This window comes from Bacillus rossius, chromosome 13 (assembly GCF_032445375.1).
Source record: "Bacillus rossius redtenbacheri isolate Brsri chromosome 13, Brsri_v3, whole genome shotgun sequence".
In the NCBI taxonomy this organism is placed as follows: domain Eukaryota; kingdom Metazoa; phylum Arthropoda; class Insecta; order Phasmatodea; family Bacillidae; genus Bacillus; species Bacillus rossius.
The window spans coordinates 10,051,324-10,073,067 of record NC_086340.1 but is presented as its reverse complement, the minus strand read 5'-3'; the positions used below and the strand labels follow the sequence as shown (position 1 = coordinate 10,073,067).

At 44.1% G+C, this 21,744-nt stretch overlaps 1 protein-coding gene across 1 annotated transcript; it reads left to right on the top strand.

Moving 5' to 3' along the window:
* The first annotated feature begins 1,076 nt into the window (after positions 1 to 1,076).
* On the top strand, positions 1,077 to 21,313 carry LOC134538219 (venom protease-like). The gene is made up of 8 exons (XM_063379327.1): positions 1,077 to 1,201; positions 3,776 to 3,900; positions 6,989 to 7,128; positions 8,299 to 8,480; positions 13,778 to 13,946; positions 15,606 to 15,850; positions 18,029 to 18,189; positions 18,757 to 21,313. Exons 1-8 carry the CDS (start codon positions 1,120 to 1,122, stop codon positions 18,916 to 18,918), a joined length of 1,266 nt encoding a protein of 421 aa, XP_063235397.1. The 5' UTR covers positions 1,077 to 1,119; the 3' UTR covers positions 18,919 to 21,313.
* The last annotated feature ends 431 nt before the right edge of the window (positions 21,314 to 21,744 follow it).

The following is a 21,744-nucleotide window of genomic DNA, read 5'->3' as shown; positions in this document are numbered from 1 at the left end:
AATGTTCCTCGTCACGCCGCTCTCGAGGGGGTCTCTCACCCTCTTCGCCGATGTCGCACTTCCCTTCACTCGCGGAACTCTCCGAACTCTCGGAACTCCTGCGGAGGCCGATGTCGTCGCTTCTATACCTGTGGCATCCTTCTCAAAGGGACGAGAGTGGCTGTGACATGTCACGTCATCCTGGGCCGACTCGACGTCCGAAACACCCAGAACAGCGACACTTATTCACGCCACTCCTCGTGGCGGCCTCTGTAAGCCCGTAATTCTAAGGTCGCTAAAGGTGACAATAGCCCGAGGCGGGACCGCGGTGCGCGTGGAGTGGAGGGGGGTGGTTAGCCAGGAGACGGATCCTCAGTAGTTGTAATCGCCAACGCCTCACACTTATGAGGTGAGGGTGGCGAAGTCAACACTTACCCAACCCCCAGGCATGATTCGAATTTCACAGAGCTAAGTTTGTGTCTATGTAATTCGGAAAGTTTTATACCATTGCCTTAATTCTCAGTGTGCATTACCTAGTCTAGTGATAATAGTTGGGAGAAGAAACATAAATGTGGTTGGAAAATTTATTGGCAACATTATAAGAGGGAGTTTTGGTACTAGTCTCTAAAATATTCCTAATTTATGTTGGGACATATGCACACAACTGGGAGAGCCAGATGCAGTAGCAGATGAAAGGGGATAAGGTGACTTTATCCCCCCTCCCGCACGAAGTTATGGAAATATATGCGAGATCTCAGTGTGTATTTTTGAGTGGTGCAAATTGAGCTGTTACAACACCTAAGATCACACACAAACAGCAAAGGGAGTGATGCATGTTGAAAATGATAATGCAACTTTATAAACCCCTTGTTGTTTTTTTGAATACCTAAAATTTTATTTTATTTTGTTTGAAATCTCCTGCCGAAATGAATGCCTGTGCCCGCCACTGCTGGCAAGGACGATAAAGCGGCGACCCTTGGCCTTCGCATGCGCGACCTCGACGACGACGCGACGCGACGTGACAAAATCTCGCCGCCCGGATGGACGCTCCAGTCGAGGAGATAGGCGGACCATCGCCCGTCGCAGATAAGTCCGACCCCCCACGCGCACCACAGCAGTAAGTAGTCAGTGTCCTCAGCCATGGTCCACACGGCGTGGCTGTTGGTTGCCCTGCTCGTCGCCAGGGCCGGCGTGCTGGCGCGGGGTGAAGAACCAGAGCGAGGTAACCGTCCTTTCCCGCGATGCTAGGTCACACCAGGTGCGACGAACCTACCTGGGCTGCACTTCAGAACATAAGTATTAATAGTAAACTAATAGAGCTTAACTATACGAGTGTTACAACAGTCAATGTGGTTTCGGAATGATCAAGAAGCTAACTGCATTTATCGCCTATAGTTAGAGACCGGAAAAATTCGCGGATTCATTTCGCGGTAGGCTAACATTCAAACAAGTTATACCTTCGCACCGCTTCTGCGACTGGCCCACATTTTATCTGAGGAACTGGTAGCCAATGGGAAAACCCTAAACCAAGGAAGTGTCAACCTAGTTGAGATGCCTCATGAGTCAGCAGCCAATGAACAGGTATCATTTTCCCGAGCATGTAAATGACTGTGGAGTTCATCCTACAGGTCATTGAAACCGCGAATTTTTCCGGTCCCTACCTATAGTAATTTATTTGTTCACATTAAGCAAACCTAGACTTTATTACAGCGATAAACTTAAAACTGAGACTTCGAATGCATTACGTTTAGAGTACGTGGTAAAATATTTGACCGTTTCCAAGACAGCTTTAGAAAGAAATTCCTGGGACGCTATTTTATTGAGAGTTACGATAGCCAAATTAGCAAGGACATGACCGAAAAATTATACATTTCTTAAACTTATGTTTCAATATACTAATATTTATTTAGTAAAGAAATTAAATAATTATTTATATTTTAACCCATGGGAGATGGAAAGAGAAACATAATTTATGGTAAGAAAAACAATTATTAGTAGCATGAAAAAAAGACCATGTATTGTACGGGTATGTGAGCTGTCAACGCTGAGGTTGAGAAGTTGGAGAGGAGAAATAAGGGGTAGGGGATGTGTATCAGTGGGACGTGGCATTGTCCCTTTGTGAACTATACCCCTTCAAAATATTTTGACAGTCAATAGTCAATGCGTAATGGTTACGAAGACTTGCCCAAATGTAGGAAAAGCAACAAAATGAACTACAGTAAAGAATTACGTGAAAGGCTAATCGGCAATGTTAAAAGAAAAATAACGAGAAGAAAACTAAAAAAAGTTAATACAAGTACACGACTATTTTTAATGGTTCTTTCCAAGTAATTACTAGCATGCAGGTTCGGGAGTTTGTTAAGAGAAAAATTATTTCAACTAACTTCGCATACTCATGTGCATAGAACACAGTGGCTCAGCTCGCAAGACTTCTGGTTCGCATTATTTGTAGTCATTTCGTTCGATGTCCCAGGTCTCCACGAGGTAATTATAAAAACTCTGACTACCTGTAATCACGAGTTTTAAACGCTAAGAATTATTCCAAATTCCATCCGTTTTACACGAAAGCATAGTTTCTATGGTCTCTCACAGACATGTTCTAACGAACATATAACATTCCTAGCTGAATTACCCGGCCTTGCCCAGGCTAAATCACCCATACTTAAATAACGGAAAATTTTGATCTTTAAAGCCCCGCAAAATTTTGCAATACTTATTGTAAAAATACGTGAAATTTTGAATTTTAACTCCCCCCCCCCCCTTACGAAACCATCATTGGGAGTTGATTTTCGGAAAACTATGCTCTCAGCTGATGGCTATGTAGTTTAAGGAACATCACTGCAAAATGTCAAGTATTTAGAACATATAGCGTGGCTCAAAAAGCATACAGTAGTCGAGAGCTTGGAGATAACACTCAGGACAGTTACGATTTACAGTGCGGAAACCAGGCGCCGATAAAAAGGGAAGCAGCTTCCTCCACTAGCCGATTGTGCTCGCTGAAACAACTTGTGCTACTCGTGAGTAGTATATTGTAGTAGGTCCTGGCACAGGGCACTAGGATGAATTTTTTTTTTAATTGAACGCATTTCGCAGATCCTCGATACCGGGTAAGCGAATTGCTTAAGCAGTGTGACCTCTATAAAGATATAACACCGATCTTCGATCATAAAATAATAAAATAAATCTAAATATTCTAAATATTTTTAAATCATTAACGGGAACTTAACTTATGTGAACTGCTTGGTGTAGCCGTATAGGTGACGCAGCTTTATACGCAGTTGAAAGTTGCAGATGTTGTAACATGTCAACTAATACATAGAGACCGGAAAAATTCGCGAATTCATTTCGCGATAGGCTAAAATGCAAATCGTTATACCTCAGTGCTGCCTCTGCTATTGGTTCACAACTCACCTGGATGACTCTGGGCCAATGAGAAACACCCAACCAAAGCTTTATCGAATCACAGGCTGCTACGCTGGAACGTCTCACAAGACAGCATCCAATGAGTGGGTGGCATTTGACCGAGTGTACGTAGAACTATGGAGTTCATCCTACTGGTCATTTAACCCATGAATTTTTCCGGTCCCTACTAATACATCATATTACCTTCACTGATATTTTGAATTTCTTTTTCTTAACTTCGAGGGGAGGGATATATATCCCCCCTTCCCATTTTTTGTCAGCCCCTTGCCACTGGAAGTGTTACCTGACAGCTCAACCATTAATGGAAACATACCACTGAACTGCATTAAAAAAAAAGAATCTATGAATGCAATATTTTGATTTTTTTTTTCAGACTCACTGGCAGACGATTCGCAGTGGAGCGACTACGTCCGCGGAGACAGACTGCGTCTCCCGGACACTGTGCCACAGCGCACCCGCAAGAGATCTCTGGAGATGACTTCCGCAGCTTCCGGAAGAGTGAACTTTATAAAATAAATTGGTTGTCTGTACAGTCGGTTTACGGACGATAATTTAACGTGACAACGTCATAACAAAACATTGATGAAATGATTGCATAGTTTTATGAATAAAATTAATAATTTTTATTGAATTATCACTATTATGTATGGATAAAAAGAATGAGTGAAATGAAATCTACAATTTAATTGATAAATTTACTTTTATTTGTACTCATTAATTCAAATATGTTTATTACTTTAACGAAGAGATTATTTTAACTATAACTTTTATACATGTTTGCTATTTAACTTCTTCCAATCTGTGTTATTCTGTTAAGGATAGGACGATGATAGGAAAAGTAGGGAACGAATGGGAATGTTTCAAGTTTAATGTGCCTCGAAAAAGTGAAATCGATGGTTGTTCCAATCGAGTGGAAGAGAGATAGATGCGGCGCAAGCGTACAATGAGCGTAACGGGACACAGCGTAACGGGACAACGTGCGTAACAGGAGAATTAGTCATCCTTTTTCGTGCGTGCAGCCGGAGTTCATCGATTTATTAGACGTTGTCACGTCAAAAACACAGTCCACAAATTACATATGATAAACTGTGCGTCCAGTGTGTGTGTACTGTGTGCATGCTTCCTAACTTCTTCTTTAGAGCGGTCTTTAGTCTTAACTTATTTAGAGTGTACAGGTGACATATTTACCACTTAGGTTTCTCGTCTGCACTTACAAATATGCGGGACCTTTGCTCTTAATGTCCCATTAAATCAACGACAAGCCTAGAACAGTTGACAGGCCAGTCAATTACGGTTCTGAATAAAATGCGTAAAATTGTCTCATGTATTCTTATACGCAATTGCAATATACCAGACTTGTGTCAAGGTATTCCGCTGACCTTAGGCCAACCTCTGTAACATAGTTGGCTTGAGCAGATGCGAGGGTTTCTGGATAGGAACCTCTGGAAAAGTGAAGTGTTTTAAATGGAAACATTATATTCAGTTTAGTTTGTAAGTCAACAAATACTGAAATATCAGTTCATGAATATTTCAGAAATTTTTAAAATAAATTCAACACTAGAATGTGGTAAAACAAAACACGACTAAAATGAAAGTTGAAACGTCAAAAATATCCTTAGCACTGATCTTGTTCAGTGTCAGCAAAATAAGAATTTTGTTCTATTAGGGGTTGGTGTGGGGAGGGTATGAAGACTGTGAAATACTTCCCAGTGAAGTGAGGAATACAAAAGTTCGAAAAATTCGATCTCATTAAAAGTCATTTGAACTCATTACTAACGGTTTTTGTAAAATTAATTATAAAAATTATTATTTTACCTTATCAGAGTTTTCAAATTAAAAAAAACGCACATTATACTAAAACTAAACAAAAATTAACCTAGTCCTTCGGAGTACTCTACAATGATGTGCAACATCTAAACTCGATAACGATCAAATTCATGCGTTTTTCATGTTGCAAATACACTTGTAATACGAAACTCGGACACAAAATACAACTTAGAATTTTTTTTAAGAAAAGAATGCCGAGCGTGATAAATACACGAACATTGCGTGTTTTCGACTACGTTTCTGAACGCGAATCACATGTAGTTTCCAACACTCGTCGCTAGAATTCGCTGCCGGAGCATCTACGCCGACAATTTAATCATTTAATTAGCAGACCGAAATTCTAAACTATATAATAAAAACGGCTCCGATAAAACGAAAAAAAGACTTTAAAAAAACGACTTTGGACGTGATTTAAAATACTAAAGTTAATACTATAAAGTTTTCCCTTTTGCATTTGCTAACTTTGGTTCTTGCCATCCGACACAGATGGCACCACCGTGGTTGTTGACATGTTTCCGTTCCTTGAATTCAGTCGGTATTCACGAGGTCATTCCCGCCAAGATGGCCGCGCGCCGAGAGCTCAGATGTCACCAGAGATGAGAGAAAGTTACAGATGGATCATAATCTCTGAGCACTGTGGCCAGTTTGTTCACGTAAGAAGATGGCAGCCATTTGTTTATATAGTATATAGAAATGTAGTTTACTACATACTCTTGTACACAATCATTTTTCTCGAGTCAACAGTCTTTATTTGTTTAATATTCATGCACTTTTCCACCATCATACATGCATCATTTATGAGAAAATGCAATTTTCTTCATGTCACAATATGGCGGCTACCTGCGTCCCCTGGCTTCAGCAGAGATACCTACAAACTGTGTTTATGCTCCATCTGTAACTTTCTCTAATCTCTGGATGTCACTGACAAGACTTGGAAGGTCGCGCGCAGCCTTCACGGGATGTTCGGTTGCTATCCCTCAGCTTGTTCGCTGCACCCACAGCAATGGCCCTCACATTCTATTACGGGCCCTGGACCCAGGATTGGATAAACGCCCCCCCCCCCCCCCCCAAATTTTACAGTCACTTGCTACATTATAATTGCTTGGTTATTACTTATCTACACTTTTTTTTTACAATGTTATTTAACCTGAAAATACAGGGTATATTTATGGTTACTAATTTTATAAGTCCAAACTAAGCTTTATTTATATAAATTATTTTACTTTTAAATAACTACAGCAAGTATGTATATTTATTTCTAGAGACCGGAAAAATTCGCGAATTCATTTCGCGATAGGCTAAAATTCAAATAGTTGTACCTCAGGGCTGTCTCTGGTATTGGCTCACGACTCACCTGGGTGACTCTGCGCCAATGAGAAACACCCAACCAAAGCTGTATCGAATCACAGGCTGCCACGTTGGGACGTCTCACAAGACAGCAGCCAATGAGTGAGTGACATTTGACCGTTTGTACTTAAAACAATGGAGTTCATCCTACAGGTCATTGAACCCGCGAATTTTTCCGGCCCCTATTTATTTCACACACTGAGATAAAAAAGAAAATAGTAGCAGAAAAACAAAAATTAGCTGTATGTATATTCATTGGACGGGAAAAAAAATCAATATATTTTTCTAGTTTGTAAAAAAAATTATAATAGTTGAACATTCAAAAATAAGCAGGGCTGGGCCCGGGTCTAGAAGGGACCCAGGGGTCCACACAGGCCCACCCTTGTGCAGACCGCCCGCGGTCTCGTTGCAGACGTTCGGGTCGCTGTCGAAGCGCTGCGAGGCCCCCGGACAGCGGAGGGGCCGGTGCATGCCCGTCCGACTCTGCCGTCTGGACGAGTTCAAGGCGAACGTCTCCCTGGTCCTGGACTACCTCTGCGTCATCAACCACAAGTGAGCCGCCAATCCCCGCAGCCCCGGGCCGACCTCGCTAACTCAGGAACACCGAGAGACGTGCTTTCTGAACCCTGACAGTTACAAGTCATTTGTCACTAAACTTTGATGGATCCATTCTAACCAGGGGCGCAACAACAGGGGGGGGCATAGGTATTTTGCCCTCCCTCTGAAACCTTGAAGTGGGGGCAAATGGGGGCAAATAAAGTGCTGTGTAATCAATTTTTAGATAATAAAACCGCTTAAATAGCACCATTTTCCACCTTGAAATACAAATTTTTCCGGGGGAGTACGCCCCCACCCCCCGCTTCAATAGGGGGGATCATGATTCTTTATAAAAAGGTATATTGCCCCCCCCCCCCTTTTGGAAATTTAGTTGTTGCCCCCCCTGATTCTAACATAAGTTTAGAAGTTCCTGAGTAGCGTTGTTCGGGACTATGGGTTTTTAAGTTACGGGCTTTTCTAAGGTATGACAATTGTTGTAAATTGTGTGTTTCTGGGTCTTGGCAACTATAAATTGTGTAGTTTGGCATTGTATATGAGTTATAGCCATCCTAAAATATGTTTTTTTTTTGGTTATAATGGTTTTAATGTGGCATTTCTTTCATCCAGCATCACATGCTTCGGTGCAATTTTAAGTGCACCACCGACAAGTAGCTGATTGTATTGCCACAGTATTAGTGAGCACTTATGTAGATAATAAAAAATAAAGTTCATGGGCACCAATGTTGTGTTAATATTTACATGTTTACCGTCCTCAAAGTACTTAATAAAACTCTTAACACTGACTGACTGACTGACAACGCACAGTCTAAACAGGTGAACCTAGAGATAGAAGTACAGATTATTCCGACCTTACGGCCGGTATCCTCACGTTCCCCTCCCACATGGGCGCCCTAATAGGGTAGGGTAGGAGTAACATTCCAGTTCTCTTATAATAGATTCCAGAGCTTTTTTTAATTAACAGAACTGTTAGTGATCACTCCCTATTGTTGATCGGGAGGGTATTAGAGCTTCGGCAATCACCAGCGGCTGGGGCCGCCACCAACCCAGCATAGTCACCGCCTCAGCCCCATACCTCGCTCAGCTGACCAGACAGTTAGCTGTGTCCTGAGCCCTTAGACTAGATAAAAGTACAAATGTAGACATATATGTGTGTGTGTGGCACAGACTGGTGGGAGTGTGCTGCCCCGAGTCCAGGCCGGGACTCAGCCCGCTGGGCGGGGGGATCCTGCCCGCCATCTTGGGCGCTCTCTCGCCCACGGCCGCCAACACCACCACCAGACCCGCGGGTGCAGTCGTGCCCAGGCCTACCAACAGACCTCCCGTCACCACGCCTTCGGCAAACAGAGGTACTCCTCTTGTCTAGCTTCTAGTCTAGAGATACCAAGTGAGGGAAGTTGGTCATGATACATACAAACACATGTAATTAATTTTGCATAAATATTTCTGTTCCATTTACAAAAAAATACAGTTTAACGCTCAGCTAATGCAAGACAGATATGGTAACATATTTAGGTATGTCAGTAGTCATTTAAGTAATGGTAATGACAAAACACGGCAAGTGAGACCAAGCCTACAGGCGACGGGCAGGGGATTTGACTGCCAGAAATTCCTCTTCAGTATTGGCGCTGACGTGAGTGAGATGTGCCAGGGGACCTCAGGGCAAACAATGTCTTCAGGACCACTACCCCTATTACTTAATGTAGTATTTTTTAAACGCCAAATATTATGTAATAAACATGTTGAGGTAGACTATTGAAACTGGGAGAGTGTTGTAGATGGTTATAGTACTGCCAGGAGGATTGTAAGGGTGAAGTGGTGCGGACAGTCTTGTAGATGGTTATAGTACTGCCAGGAGGACTGTAAGGGTGAAGTGGTGCGGACAGTCTTGTAGATGGTTATAGTACTGCCAGGAGGACTGTAAGGATGAAGTGGTAAGGACAGTGTTGTAGATGGTTATAGTACTGCCAGGAGGATTGTAAGGGTGAAGTGGTGCGGACAGTGTTGTAGATGGTTATAGTACTGCCAGCCGGTCTGTAAGGGTGAAGTGGTGCGGACAGTGTTGTAGATGGTTGTAGTACTGCCATCCGGTCTGTATGGGTGAAGTGGTGCGGACAGTCTTGTAGATGGTTATAGTACTGCCAGGAGGACTGTTAGGATGAAGTGGTAAGGACAGTGTTGTAGATGGTTATAGTACTGCCAGGAGGATTGTAAGGGTGAAGTGGTGCGGACAGTGTTGTAGATGGTTATAGTACTGCCAGCCGGTCTGTAAGGGTGAAGTGGTGCGGACAGTGTTGTAGATGGTTGTAGTACTGCCAGCCGGTCTGTAAGGGTGAAGTGGTGCGGACAGTGTTGTAGATGGTTGTAGTACTGCCAGGAGGATTGTAAGGGTGAAGTGGTGCGGACAGTGTTGTAGATGGTTATAGTACTGCTAGCCGGTCTGTAAGGGTGAAGTGGTGCGGACAGTGTTGTAGATGGTTGTAGTACTGCCATCAGGTCTGTAAGGGTGAAGTGGTGCGGACAGTGTTGTAGATGGTAGTAGTACTGTCATCCGGTCTGTAAGGGTGAAGTGGTGCGGACAGTGTTGTAGATGGTTGTAGTACTGTCATCCGGTCTGTAAGGGTGAAGTGGTGCGAACAGTCTTGTAGATGGTTGTAGTACTGCCAGCCGGTCTGTAAGGGTGAAGTGGTGCGGACAGTGTTGTAGATGGTTATAGTACTGCCCGCCGGTCTGTAAGGGTAAAGTGGTGCGGACAGTCTTGTAGATGGTTATAGTACTGCCAGGAGGATTGTAAGGATGAAGTGGTGCGGACAGTGTTGTAGATGGTTGTAGTGCTGCCAGGAGGATTGTAAGGGTGAAGTGGTGCGGACAGTGTTGTAGATAGTTGTAGTACTGACAGCCGGTCTGTAAGGGTGAAGTGTTGCGGACAGTCTTGTAGATGGTTATAGTACTGCCAGGAGGACTGTAAGGATGAAGTGGTGCGGACAGTGTTGTAGATGGTTATAGTGCTGCCAGGAGGATTGTAAGGGTGAAGTGGTGCGGACAGTGTTGTAGATGGTTATAGTGCTGCCAGGAGGATTGTAAGGGTGAAGTGGTGCGGACAGTGTTGTAGATGGTTATAATGCTGCCAGGAGGATTGTAAGGGTGAAGTGGTGCGGACAGTCTTGTAGATGGTTGTAGTACTGCCAGCCGGTCTGTAAGGGTGAAGTGTTGCGGACAGTCTTGTAGATGGTTATAGTACTGCCAGGCGGTCTGTAAGGGTGAAGTGTTGCGGACAGTCTTGTAGATGGTTATAGTACTGCCAGGAGGACTGTAAGGATGAAGTGGTGCGGACAGTGTTGTAGATGGTTATAGTGCTGCCAGGAGGATTGTAAGGGTGAAGTGGTGCGGACAGTCTTGTAGATGGTTGTAGTACTGCCAGCCGGTCTGTAAGGGTGAAGTGTTGCGGACAGTCTTGTAGATGGTTATAGTACTGCCAGGAGGACTGTAAGGATGAAGTGGTGCAGACAGTGTTGTAGATGGTTATAGTGCTGCCAGGAGGATTGTAAGGGTGAAGTGGTGCGGACAGTCTTGTAGATGGTTATAGTACTGCCAGCCGGTCTGTAAGGATGAAGTGGTGCAGACAATTTTGTAGATGGTTATAGTGCTGCCAGGAGGATTGTAAGGGTGAAGTGGTGCGGACAGTCTTGTAGATGGTTGTAGTACTGCCAGCCGGTCTGTAAGGGTGAAGTGTTGCGGACAGTCTTGTAGATGGTTATAGTACTGCCAGGAGGATTGTAAGGATGAAGTGGTGCGGACAGTGTTGTAGATGGTTGTAGTGCTGCCAGGAGGATTGTAAGGGTGAAGTGGTGCGGACAGTGTTGTAGATGGTTATAGTGCTGCCAGGAGGATTGTAAGGGTGAAGTGTTGCGGACAGTCTTGTAGATGGTTATAGTGCTGCCAGGAGGATTGTAAGGGTGAAGTGTTGCGGACAGTCTTGTAGATGGTTATAGTACTGCCAGAAGAATTGTAAGGGTGAAGTGGTGCGGACAGTGTTGTAGATGGTTATAGTACTGCCAGGAGGATTGTAAGGGTGAAGTGGTGCGGACAGTGTTGTAGATGGTTATAGTGCTGCCAGGAGGATTGTAAGGGTGAAGTGTTGCGGACAGTCTTGTAGATGGTTATAGTACTGCCAGAAGAATTGTAAGGGTGAAGTGGTGCGGACAGTGTTGTAGATGGTTATAGTGCTGCCAGGAGGATTTAAGGGTGAAGTGGTGCGGACAGTCTTGTAGATGGTTGTAGTACTGCCAGCCGGTCTGTAAGGGTGAAGTGTTGCGGACAGTCTTGTAGATGGTTGTAGTACTGCCAGCCGGTCTGTAAGGGTGAAGTGTTGCGGACAGTCTTGTAGATGGTTATAGTACTGCCAGGAGGACTGTAAGGGTAAAGTGGTGCGGACAGTGTTGTAGATGGTTATAGTGCTGCCAGGAGGACTGTAAGGATGAAGTGGTGCGGACAGTCTTGTAGATTGTTATAGTACTGCCAGGAGGATTGTAAGGATGAAGTGGTGCGGACAGTGTTGTAGATGGTTATAGTGCTGCCAGGAGGATTGTAAGGGTGAAGTGGTGCGGACAGTTTTGTAGATGGCTGTAGTACTGCCAGCCGGTCTGTAAGGATGAAGTGGTGCAGACAGTGTTGTAGATGGTTATAGTGCTGCCAGGAGGATTGTAAGGGTGAAGTGGTGCGGACAGTCTTGTAGATGGTTGTAGTACTGCCAGCCGGTCTGTAAGGGTGAAGTGTTGCGGACAGTCTTGTAGATGGTTATAGTACTGCCAGGAGGACTGTAAGGATGAAGTGGTGCGGACAGTGTTGTAGATGGTTATAGTACTGCCAGGAGGATTGTAAGGATGAAGTGGTGCAGACAGTGTTGTAGATGGTTATAGTGCTGCCAGGAGGATTGTAAGGGTGAAGTGTTGCGGACAGTCTTGTAGATGGTTATAGTACTGCCAGGAGGATTGTAAGGGTGAAGTGGTGCGGACAGTGTTGTAGATGGTTATAGTGCTGCCAGGAGGATTGTAAGGGTGAAGTGGTGCGGACAGTCTTGTAGATGGTTGTAGTACTGCCAGCCGGTCTGTAAGGGTGAAGTGTTGCGGACAGTCTTGTAGATGGTTGTAGTACTGCCAGCCGGTCTGTAAGGGTGAAGTGTTGCGGACAGTCTTGTAGATGGTTATAGTACTGCCAGGAGGACTGTAAGGGTGAAGTGGTGCGGACAGTGTTGTAGATGGTTATAGTGCTGCCAGGAGGACTGTAAGGATGAAGTGGTGCGGACAGTGTTGTAGATGGTTATAGTACTGCCAGTAGGATTGTAAGGGTGAAGTGGTGCGGACAGTGTTGTAGATGGTTATAGTGCTGCCAGGAGGATTGTAAGGGTGAAGTGGTGCGGACAGTCTTGTAGATGGTTGTAGTACTGCCAGCCGGTCTGTAAGGGTGAAGTGTTGCGGACAGTCTTGTAGATGGTTATAGTACTGCCAGGAGGACTGTAAGGATGAAGTGGTGCGGACAGTGTTGTTGATAGTTATAGTGCTGCCAGGAGGATTGTAAGGGTGAAGTGGTGCGGACAGTCTTGTAGATGGCTGTAGTACTGCCAGCCGGTCTGTAAGGATGAAGTGGTGCAGACAGTGTTGTAGATGGTTATAGTGCTGCCAGGAGGATTGTAAGGGTGAAGTGGTGCGGACAGTCTTGTAGATGGTTGTAGTACTGCCAGCCGGTCTGTAAGGGTGAAGTGTTGCGGACAGTCTTGTAGATGGTTATAGTACTGCCAGGAGGATTGTAAGGATGAAGTGGTGCGGACAGTGTTGTAGATGGTTGTAGTGCTGCCAGGAGGATTGTAAGGGTGAAGTGGTGCGGACAGTGTTGTAGATAGTTGTAGTACTGCCAGCCGGTCTGTAAGGATGAAGTGGTGCGGACAGTGTTGTAGATGGTTATAGTACTGCCAGGAGGATTGTAAGGGTGAAGTGGTGCGGACAGTCTTGTAGATGGTTGTAGTACTGCCAGCCGGTCTGTAAGGGTGAAGTGTTGCGGACAGTCTTGTAGATGGTTATAGTACTGCCAGGAGGATTGTAAGGATGAAGTGGTGCGGACAGTGTTGTAGATGGTTGTAGTGCTGCCAGGAGGATTGTAAGGGTGAAGTGGTGCGGACAGTTTTGTAGATAGTTGTAGTACTGCCAGCCGGTCTGTAAGGATGAAGTGGTGCGGACAGTGTTGTAGATGGTTATAGTACTGCCAGGAGAATTGTAAGGGTGAAGTGGTGCGGACAGTCTTGTAGATGGTTGTAGTACTGCCAGCCGGTCTGTAAGGGTGAAGGTTGTGGACAGTCTTGTAGATGGTTGTAGTACTGCTAGCCGGTCTGTAAGGGTGAAGTGGTGCGGACAGTTTTGTAGATGGTTGTAGTACTGCTAGCCGGTCCGTAAGGGTGAAGTGGTGCGGACAGTGTTGTAGATGGTTGTAGTACTGCTAGCCGGTCTGTAAGGGTGAAGTGGTGCGGACAGTGTTGTTGATAGTTATAGTGCTGCCAGGAGGATTGTAAGGGTGAAGTGGTGCGGACAGTTTTGTAGATGGTTGTAGTACTGCCAGGAGGATTGTAAGGGTGAGCTGGGTGCGCGGCTCGCAGGGTGTGGCGTCAGCAGTCTGCAAGGGGCGCGCATCGTGGGCGGGCAGCCCGCCGACCTCAAGGAGTGGCCCTGGATGGTGGCCCTCGTGCGCGCGCCCGACCTGCAGTTCTGCGGCGGCGTGCTCGTCACAGACCGACACGTGCTCACGGCCGCGCACTGCGTCCAGTCGTGAGTTCCAGTAGAGTGAACACACACCTTCCAGTAGAGTGAACACACACCTTCCAGTAAAGTGAACACACACCTTCCAGTACAGTGAACACACACCTTCCAGTACAGTGAACACACACCTTCCAGTACAGTGAGCACACACCTTCCAGTACAGCGAACACACACCTTCTAGTACAGTGAACACACATCTTCCAGTAAAGTGAGCACACATCTTCCAGTACAGCGAACACACACCTTCCAGTACAGTGTACAGTGAACACGCACTTTCCAGTACAGTGAACACACACCTTCCAGTAAAGTGAACACACACCTTCCAGTAGAGTGAACATACACCTTCCAGTGTACTTTAGAATAAAGAAAACCAAATATTTATAGACATTTAAAACAAATCGGTTAATTAAGTGCTTTGTGTTATTTCAATTGCATGAAAACAACCACCGCAAAACCTGTCGCTGTTACTGATTGTTATTATCCTCAATTATTCGTTTTACAACAGCGACAAGTTTTGCGGTGTTTGTAGAACTTTGTTCAATTAAACATTATCCTGACGATTAGTATTAAATCTTAAATACTTTATTATATGAAGCAAACAAGTTGTTCAGCTTAAACGCATACCAGCCTTCTGACCTTAAGTCCTACAGAGGTTTTCAACTTATTTTGTCGTGTGAACCTGCAGAAGAAGCTTTTTTGGTTTCCCCCCCCCCTTCTTATTAATACCCATCCCTAGGGCTATGCATATTTCGCGAAATACTTCCGAGATTAGTTATAAGTTAAAACACTGTAGCATCGTCTGTGTTTCGTGATTGGGTGAATTTCTTTCAGGCACATGACGATTGTCACAAGACCAATCACAGTAATTCAGTGGGGAGGCAAACGGGTCCTCAGTGGCTCGGTCAAATAAGGCACCGACGTCTTTAGCAAACGGCTGCTAATCACAAAGAAGAAACCACTGGTGCTGGTGTTCCTTGTTGCAGTCGAATAGGCATTCAGATTCATTCGCTTTAAAATGCTTGCCCCTACCAATCCCCTACCCATCTAGGGGTAGGCATTTATTTTTAGCGAAAAAAATTCTGAACGCATGTTAGACTGCAACAAGGTATACCCGCGCCAGCTGTTTCTTCCTTGTGATTGGCGGCCGTCTGCGAGAGAAGCCTTTGCCCTAATTTGATCGGGGCCACTCAGAACGCGTTTGCTTCCGCATTGAACTACCGTGATTTGGTGATGTAACACTCGAAACTTCACCCAATCACGAAACACAGAAAGATGCTACAGTGTTTTTTGACTTTCAGCCAGTCTCGGAATCTTCCCGCGCAATATGGACAAGCCAGGTCAGAGATAGATAGAGACCGGAAAAATTTGCGAAATCACTTCGAGATAGGTTAAAATACAAAGAGTTACACCTCAGTGCTGCCTCTGCTTTTGGCTCACAACTCACCTGGATGACTCTGGGCCAATGAGAAACACCAAACCAAAGCTTTATTGAATCGCAGGCTGCAACGTTGGGACGTCTCACAAGACAGCAGCCAATGGGTGGGTGGCATTTGACCGAGTGTACGTAGAACTATGGAGTTCATCCTGGAGGTCATTGAACCCGCGAATTTTTCCGGTCTCTAGAGATAGACAGGACGCGAGGTGAGTGTAGGAATGTTGTCCGCCCAGCATGGAGCTGAAGAGTCTCCGCGTGCGGCTGGGCGAGTACGACCTGTCGACGACCAGCGAGTCGCCGTCCCGGGACTTCGGCGTGGCGGAGGTACGCGCGCACGAGGCCTACGCGGCCGCCAGCTACGAGAACGACATCGCCCTCCTGAGGATGAGCCGGCCCACGGCGTTCAACAACTACATCTGGCCGGTGTGCCTGCCGCCGCCAGCAGCCTCCTACAGCGGCAAGCAGGCCGTCGTCATCGGTAACGCGCTCACGTCTCCGTCCCCTCCTCCAGACCAGTTCGGCCCACGCACTGTCGGACATTTACGAAGGTCGCTGGTTACAAATCATTCACGGACCCTGAACATGAATCCAAAAGAATATTCTTGGTGTATTAACAAAACATCAAAAAAACTGGTTAGAACTATCTTCCCTTGGGCATCTTTGTTTAGAACGGTACACATATTTCGGAAGTCAAAATACGACGTAGTTTCTAAGAAGATTCTGTTATTTTTTTAAATTATTATTGAATATTCTTCTTTTATTTAAGTTAAATTCTCCGTACAAAAGACTGTAAATTTTTCTGTAATTTACATTACGTGGAGCAAATCTTGAACATACGAGGGGTTGATTGAGAAGTAATGCCTCCATTGCCATAATTTTATTTTTTTAATTTCCTACGTGATTTTCACAATTTCTGTTGAACTTGAAAGCTATGTTCGTGTGTATTATTTGTAGTGTACTATTCTGTTTTTGAGATGGTCCTCATCCCTTACCAAGCAACTGGCGCCAACACGTGACCAGTCGGCCAAACACGGTAGAGTGGAATTCCGGTGGCTTTCGTCGACACCAGGCTTGAATGACAGTTTTAATCTCGTCGTCAGAATGAAAGTGATGTAACTTAAGGTGCTCTTTAACCTCATGGGAAGAGACGAAAGTAGGCCCAACCTCAATGACACATCTCTGCCTCAAACTCATCTCCACTTGAGTCGCCTCGCCATTTTCTACAGCTTTCAACGATTTGTTACAAACTAACTAATCTTTGAGCGAAAGAAAGCTTATGATTCATTCACTACGTAAACAATCGGTTCTTTAAGAATCTATTACTCGAGAGCTGAACTCGATTCGGGAGGATACAAAACGCAGAGAAAGCGAGAGAAGAACCGGCCAGTCCTATTCGTTCGTAAAATGACTCATGACGTCGGGAGTCAGAGTAATCAGTAATCGCAATGTGCGCATGTTCACAACAGCAAACGATAACAAATAAAAGAAAAATAGTGACATGAAAAAGATGAGAGTGGGTGTTAGCGACCCAACAAGTATCGCATTGCATTTAATTTTCATGTATTGTCTAGAGTTTGTTTACTAAAATTATCTGTGAGCTTTGAAATGTGTTTAAGCACAATTTTTGTATAATTTTGGAATTTAGGATATCCGAGCCGACAACACTAGGCTAGCCTAGACGAAACTAATACTCGCATGGGTGAACGAGTTTAGACCCTTGAGATGTTCCAGATCCGGTTGTCAGTGGTCAGATCTAAAAGAACGAAACGAACGAATCTATTGAACGAATCATTTCACAGAACTGATTCAAATGAATCAATTCGGTCAATTGGATCGTTCTGCCATCACTATTCAACAGACCAACGATCTCTTGGAGGAAAGGAAGTTAGAGCATAGAGGACACATGTGGTTTTCAGGTACAACAAAAATTTGGAAAAACAAGTAAAAATTAATATAGTTATGCCCATGGAAGCATTACTTTTAAATGACTCAAACTTACTATGTATCCATATACCCGGAATCGCTAAAAGAGCAATTATTGTATATAGATAAAGACTTTCTGAGAAACTGCTCTTACGATTCCGATTAAATCTAAGGATTAGTGATGTTTGAGATAATAGATCTACTTAGGTCCAAAATTTAAAACACACGCCTCAGAAAACAAATATCAGACCAAAAATTATGTCACGAAAGTATGTTTTTATCAAATATTCAAGTTTATTTTGTTTTATTGTAAAAAAACACAGATGAACACCTTATAGGAATCAATTTCTTAGGAGTGCCAAATCAAACATGCCCATTCCCATTTAATCTTATTACTACTGCATTACTATGAATAAAGTTTCATTTCGTTTCAATTCTTTTAGCCTCTAAAATGAGACACGTCATCAAGAATAGTCGCGCGACTCTAGTTTGGATTTTAACCCGGGGTTTGAGTTTGCCCTTGACATTCGTTTGCAATGATCTGGAGAAACTCTGTGTGGTAAAATTTTTCAAAACATGTTTGTAATTAAGACTCTAAAACGTTTGTGTTTGATTTTAGTTGGCTTATCTACTCCTCACTATTATAATCTGCTCAAGTTACGTGCATCGTTTTCTACATTATTTCTGCTGTTCCAGTGTACATTTCGGTGTCGAGAATTTCTGACGTGTGCAGGCTGGGGGACCGTGTCCTTTGGAGGACCAGCCAGCATAACCCTGATGGAGGTGGAAGTGCCAGTATGGAACCTGACCTACTGCAAAACAAGGTTCACGCAGCCGGTTAGAGATACAAACCTGTGCGCCGGTGCGTACGAAGGAGGCAAAGATTCCTGTCAGGTGAGAAGCTGGGAGAGTTAAGTTCTTCTAGCTCAGATAAGCAAACTGAAAAACTGTCAAGTATGCCGGGCATTGCTTTAATAACCATGTACGAATCAACCAAACATACGTATTGCTACAGATACAAACTGAAGTGTGCTGTCTCAACGTGGTGGATCCAACAGAAGATGTGCTTCAGCGTTTCTCCACCGTAACAGCGTTGTTTTGGAATCGAACAAATCTAATGATTTGCACCAGTTAATTCAGCAAATTAGCAACTTTGGAATATTCTGTGATCTACAAAGTTAGAAGTGAAATGACAATTCTTTTCTCTAGCACATGCAGTTTTAATGTGCTTGCAGAATACACACGAGTAACTCTGGTGGGTGTAGACCATATCAGGGTCCGTGTACAAAGCCCATTATAATCTTAAGTTCCATCACATCTTGGAAGTCATATCGTATTAAGAATGTGCATGGTATTTTGATGTAAGACCCTGTACATTTATCTCTCGCCAACAAGGGGCACAGACGTGTAAGAAGGCGGTCGGAGCAACCTCACCTAAATGGAATGTATCCATGGTTCCAGGGTGACTCTGGCGGGCCTCTGCTGCATCAGTTAGACAATGGCCGGTGGGTGACCATCGGCGTGGTGTCGTGGGGGATACGCTGCGGCGACCGCGGCCGGCCGGGCGTGTACACGCGGGTCGACCAGTACCTCGATTGGATCCTCGACAACGCCGTATTCTAGCTGCCAGCCGTCAGCACGTTGGGCTCCAGTTACCAACATCCACGAGTACCAGTTACCAACATCCACAATGAGTGCCAGTCATCAACATTGGACTCCAGTCACCCGCACTTTGGGCGCCAGTCACCAACATTGGACTCCAGACACCCGAACTTTGGGCTCCAGACACCAACATCCACGAGTGCCAGTTACCAACATCCACAATGAGTGCCAGTCACCAACATTGGACTCCAGTCACCCGCACTTTGGGCGCCAGTCACCAACATTGGACTCCAGACACCCGAACTTTGGGCTCCAGACACCAACATCCACGAGTGCCAGTTACCAACATCCACAATGAGTGCCAGTCACCAACATTGGACTCCAGTCACCCGCACTTTGGGCGCCAGTCACCAACATTGGACTCCAGACACCCGAACTTTGGGCTCCAGACACCAACATCCACGAGTGCCAGTTACCAACATCCACAATGAGTGCCAGTCACCAACATTGGACTCCAGTCACCTGCACTTTGAGCGCCAGTCACCAACATCCACAATGAGTGCCAGTCGTCCACATTGTGTGTCAGTCACCCACGTTGAGCTCCAGTCACCCGCGCTTTGAGGCCCAGTCACCAGCATCCACATTGAGTGCCAGTTGTCTATACATTAGGCATCATTCACCAAATGTTTGGTGCCACTAAGGCCGGTATTCAAAGACACAAAAATAAGGTTTTAGGCGTTGAATATGCTACACCCATTCTCATACCGTATTCCTACTGCACGATAGGACACGGCCAGTCCCTTATATTTAGGGAACGTATTTAGGTGTCCTATCCGTGGCCCAAATTCCGCACACACGCAGAGCTTACTTTTTACTTGATTTCGTTCAGATGGCGGACCCACGTCTGGCGCCATTAACTCGTATATATTAAATTTCGCGAATATCGAGGGACGTACCAAACATATTGGTGTGCCAAATTAAACTTAATGGTAGCGAAATTATCCTAGAATATATTTTGTAAATTTTAATGGTCATAACAAGAAATAACCTCTTCTTTAAAATTACTTGAGAAAATCAGAATAATACAAATTTATTTTTCGTGCGACGGTGCTGCTATTTATAGGAATTTTGCCGTACCAATTGTACTGATGGTTGCTCAAAGTCCGCTAGAATGCGTCGGAACCAGTTTCTAGCCTTGCGCGGGACACCGTTTATTAAAACTGTTGCCGATTTGATTCCTTACTGGGATTCGGTTTGTACACGTTCTGGAATACGGCCCGCGAGTTAGGTTACGGTTGTATCCCAACAAGTTAGTGCTTATTCGCTGCCTTACCCGAACGTCTTGGAATACCGGCCTAAGACGCACCTTGGGCGCCATTTACAAACACACTGGGTGCTCGTCACCCACACATTAGGAATAGTCCACTGATTATCTGGCGCCAGTCTTCTGAGTGTTGGGTTTCAGCCTCAGACCACGTCACTGCGCATGGTGGGAGATCACGTGACAACACTTGCTCCGCGTTTATTTGTACACCAATCAGAAGTCCTCGAAACATACTTTCAATCCTCTGTTTACATCCTTTTGCCCCATTTCTTTGGACCTGGTAAATTCTAAACCCGCATCAGTCACTTCAAATTGTTAAATGTGAACACACGTAAATATGTCTCTACTATGTCAGTTTTTTAAATTTTGATTTAATTTGTATTACAAATAAAACAACACGATTTCAGGGATTAAAAAGCCCATTATTTTGCTTTTATGCAGGCACAATAGCACAGAACCAATGCCCCAATTTAGCCGCCAGCCAGACAGGGTGCATCCCAAACACATTTAGTTACATCACATAGAGTTTAAAATCGAAGGTTGATTAAAAATCACGAAAAAACTGTAAAAGGATGATTTAACTAAACATGGTGCCTGGTATTCAACTGGAACTATCTTCATATCACAGTCTTGAAAGAGCGACAATAATAATTTTATAATGTAATTACTGGTATTATTGTGCCTGAAGTGTGACACAATGCTGGCTCAGTTAAAATACTAAATTATAACTGTTTAAATATCTTTTTTTTCCTTTTTCCACTGTAATAATTTTAATAAGAAAGTCTATTTAGACTTTGCTTCCTGAAGTAAAGCTTATTTAGTTGTTTTTAAGAGTACGGTTACGTGACACAGTTAAACTAATTTAAGTTAATATATATAGATATCCATATTTTGAAAAAAAAAAAAAAAAAAAACACTTTATTGAGAATAAAGTGCTTGTCAGGTTTACAGCTCCAATCAATCGAAATGTTTATGTAAATGTTTCGTTGTTTATTGGGAATGATCTTCAATTGCATGTCTGCAGCTATAATAACGTACAATTATTCTGTGTTGCCATTCCCTTACGCAAAATAAATCAGTTCATAAATTTTATTTATCTGTTGATTATTCTGCAATTATGCGTCTCACTTCGGCCATATTTTTGACTTTGGTTTTGTTGACGATACACCAGCCAATAATAAAAAAAAGCAAAGAAGATATTTCACTCTGAAGCACTTGAAAAATAATTTCGATTGGATCACGTTCAGAAATAAAGTTACAGATGCCTGAGTTAAACATGTTTCAATGAAGCACTGAGTTCCATATGATATTTAACGTGACTTATGATTTCTCGGGCGAGACAAATGTGAAACATTTCACATAGAAGTCAAATGAGGAGGGAGGGGGAAAAACTCCTATTCTATTTGCCTCATCTGTGTACATCGTGTGCAATGTGTACTGCTAGAGCTCTAACACACTAGGTCAAACCATTCTGGATCTGAATGTGAAATGTAGCCACTCGCTGAGGTACCAGACAGCATTTC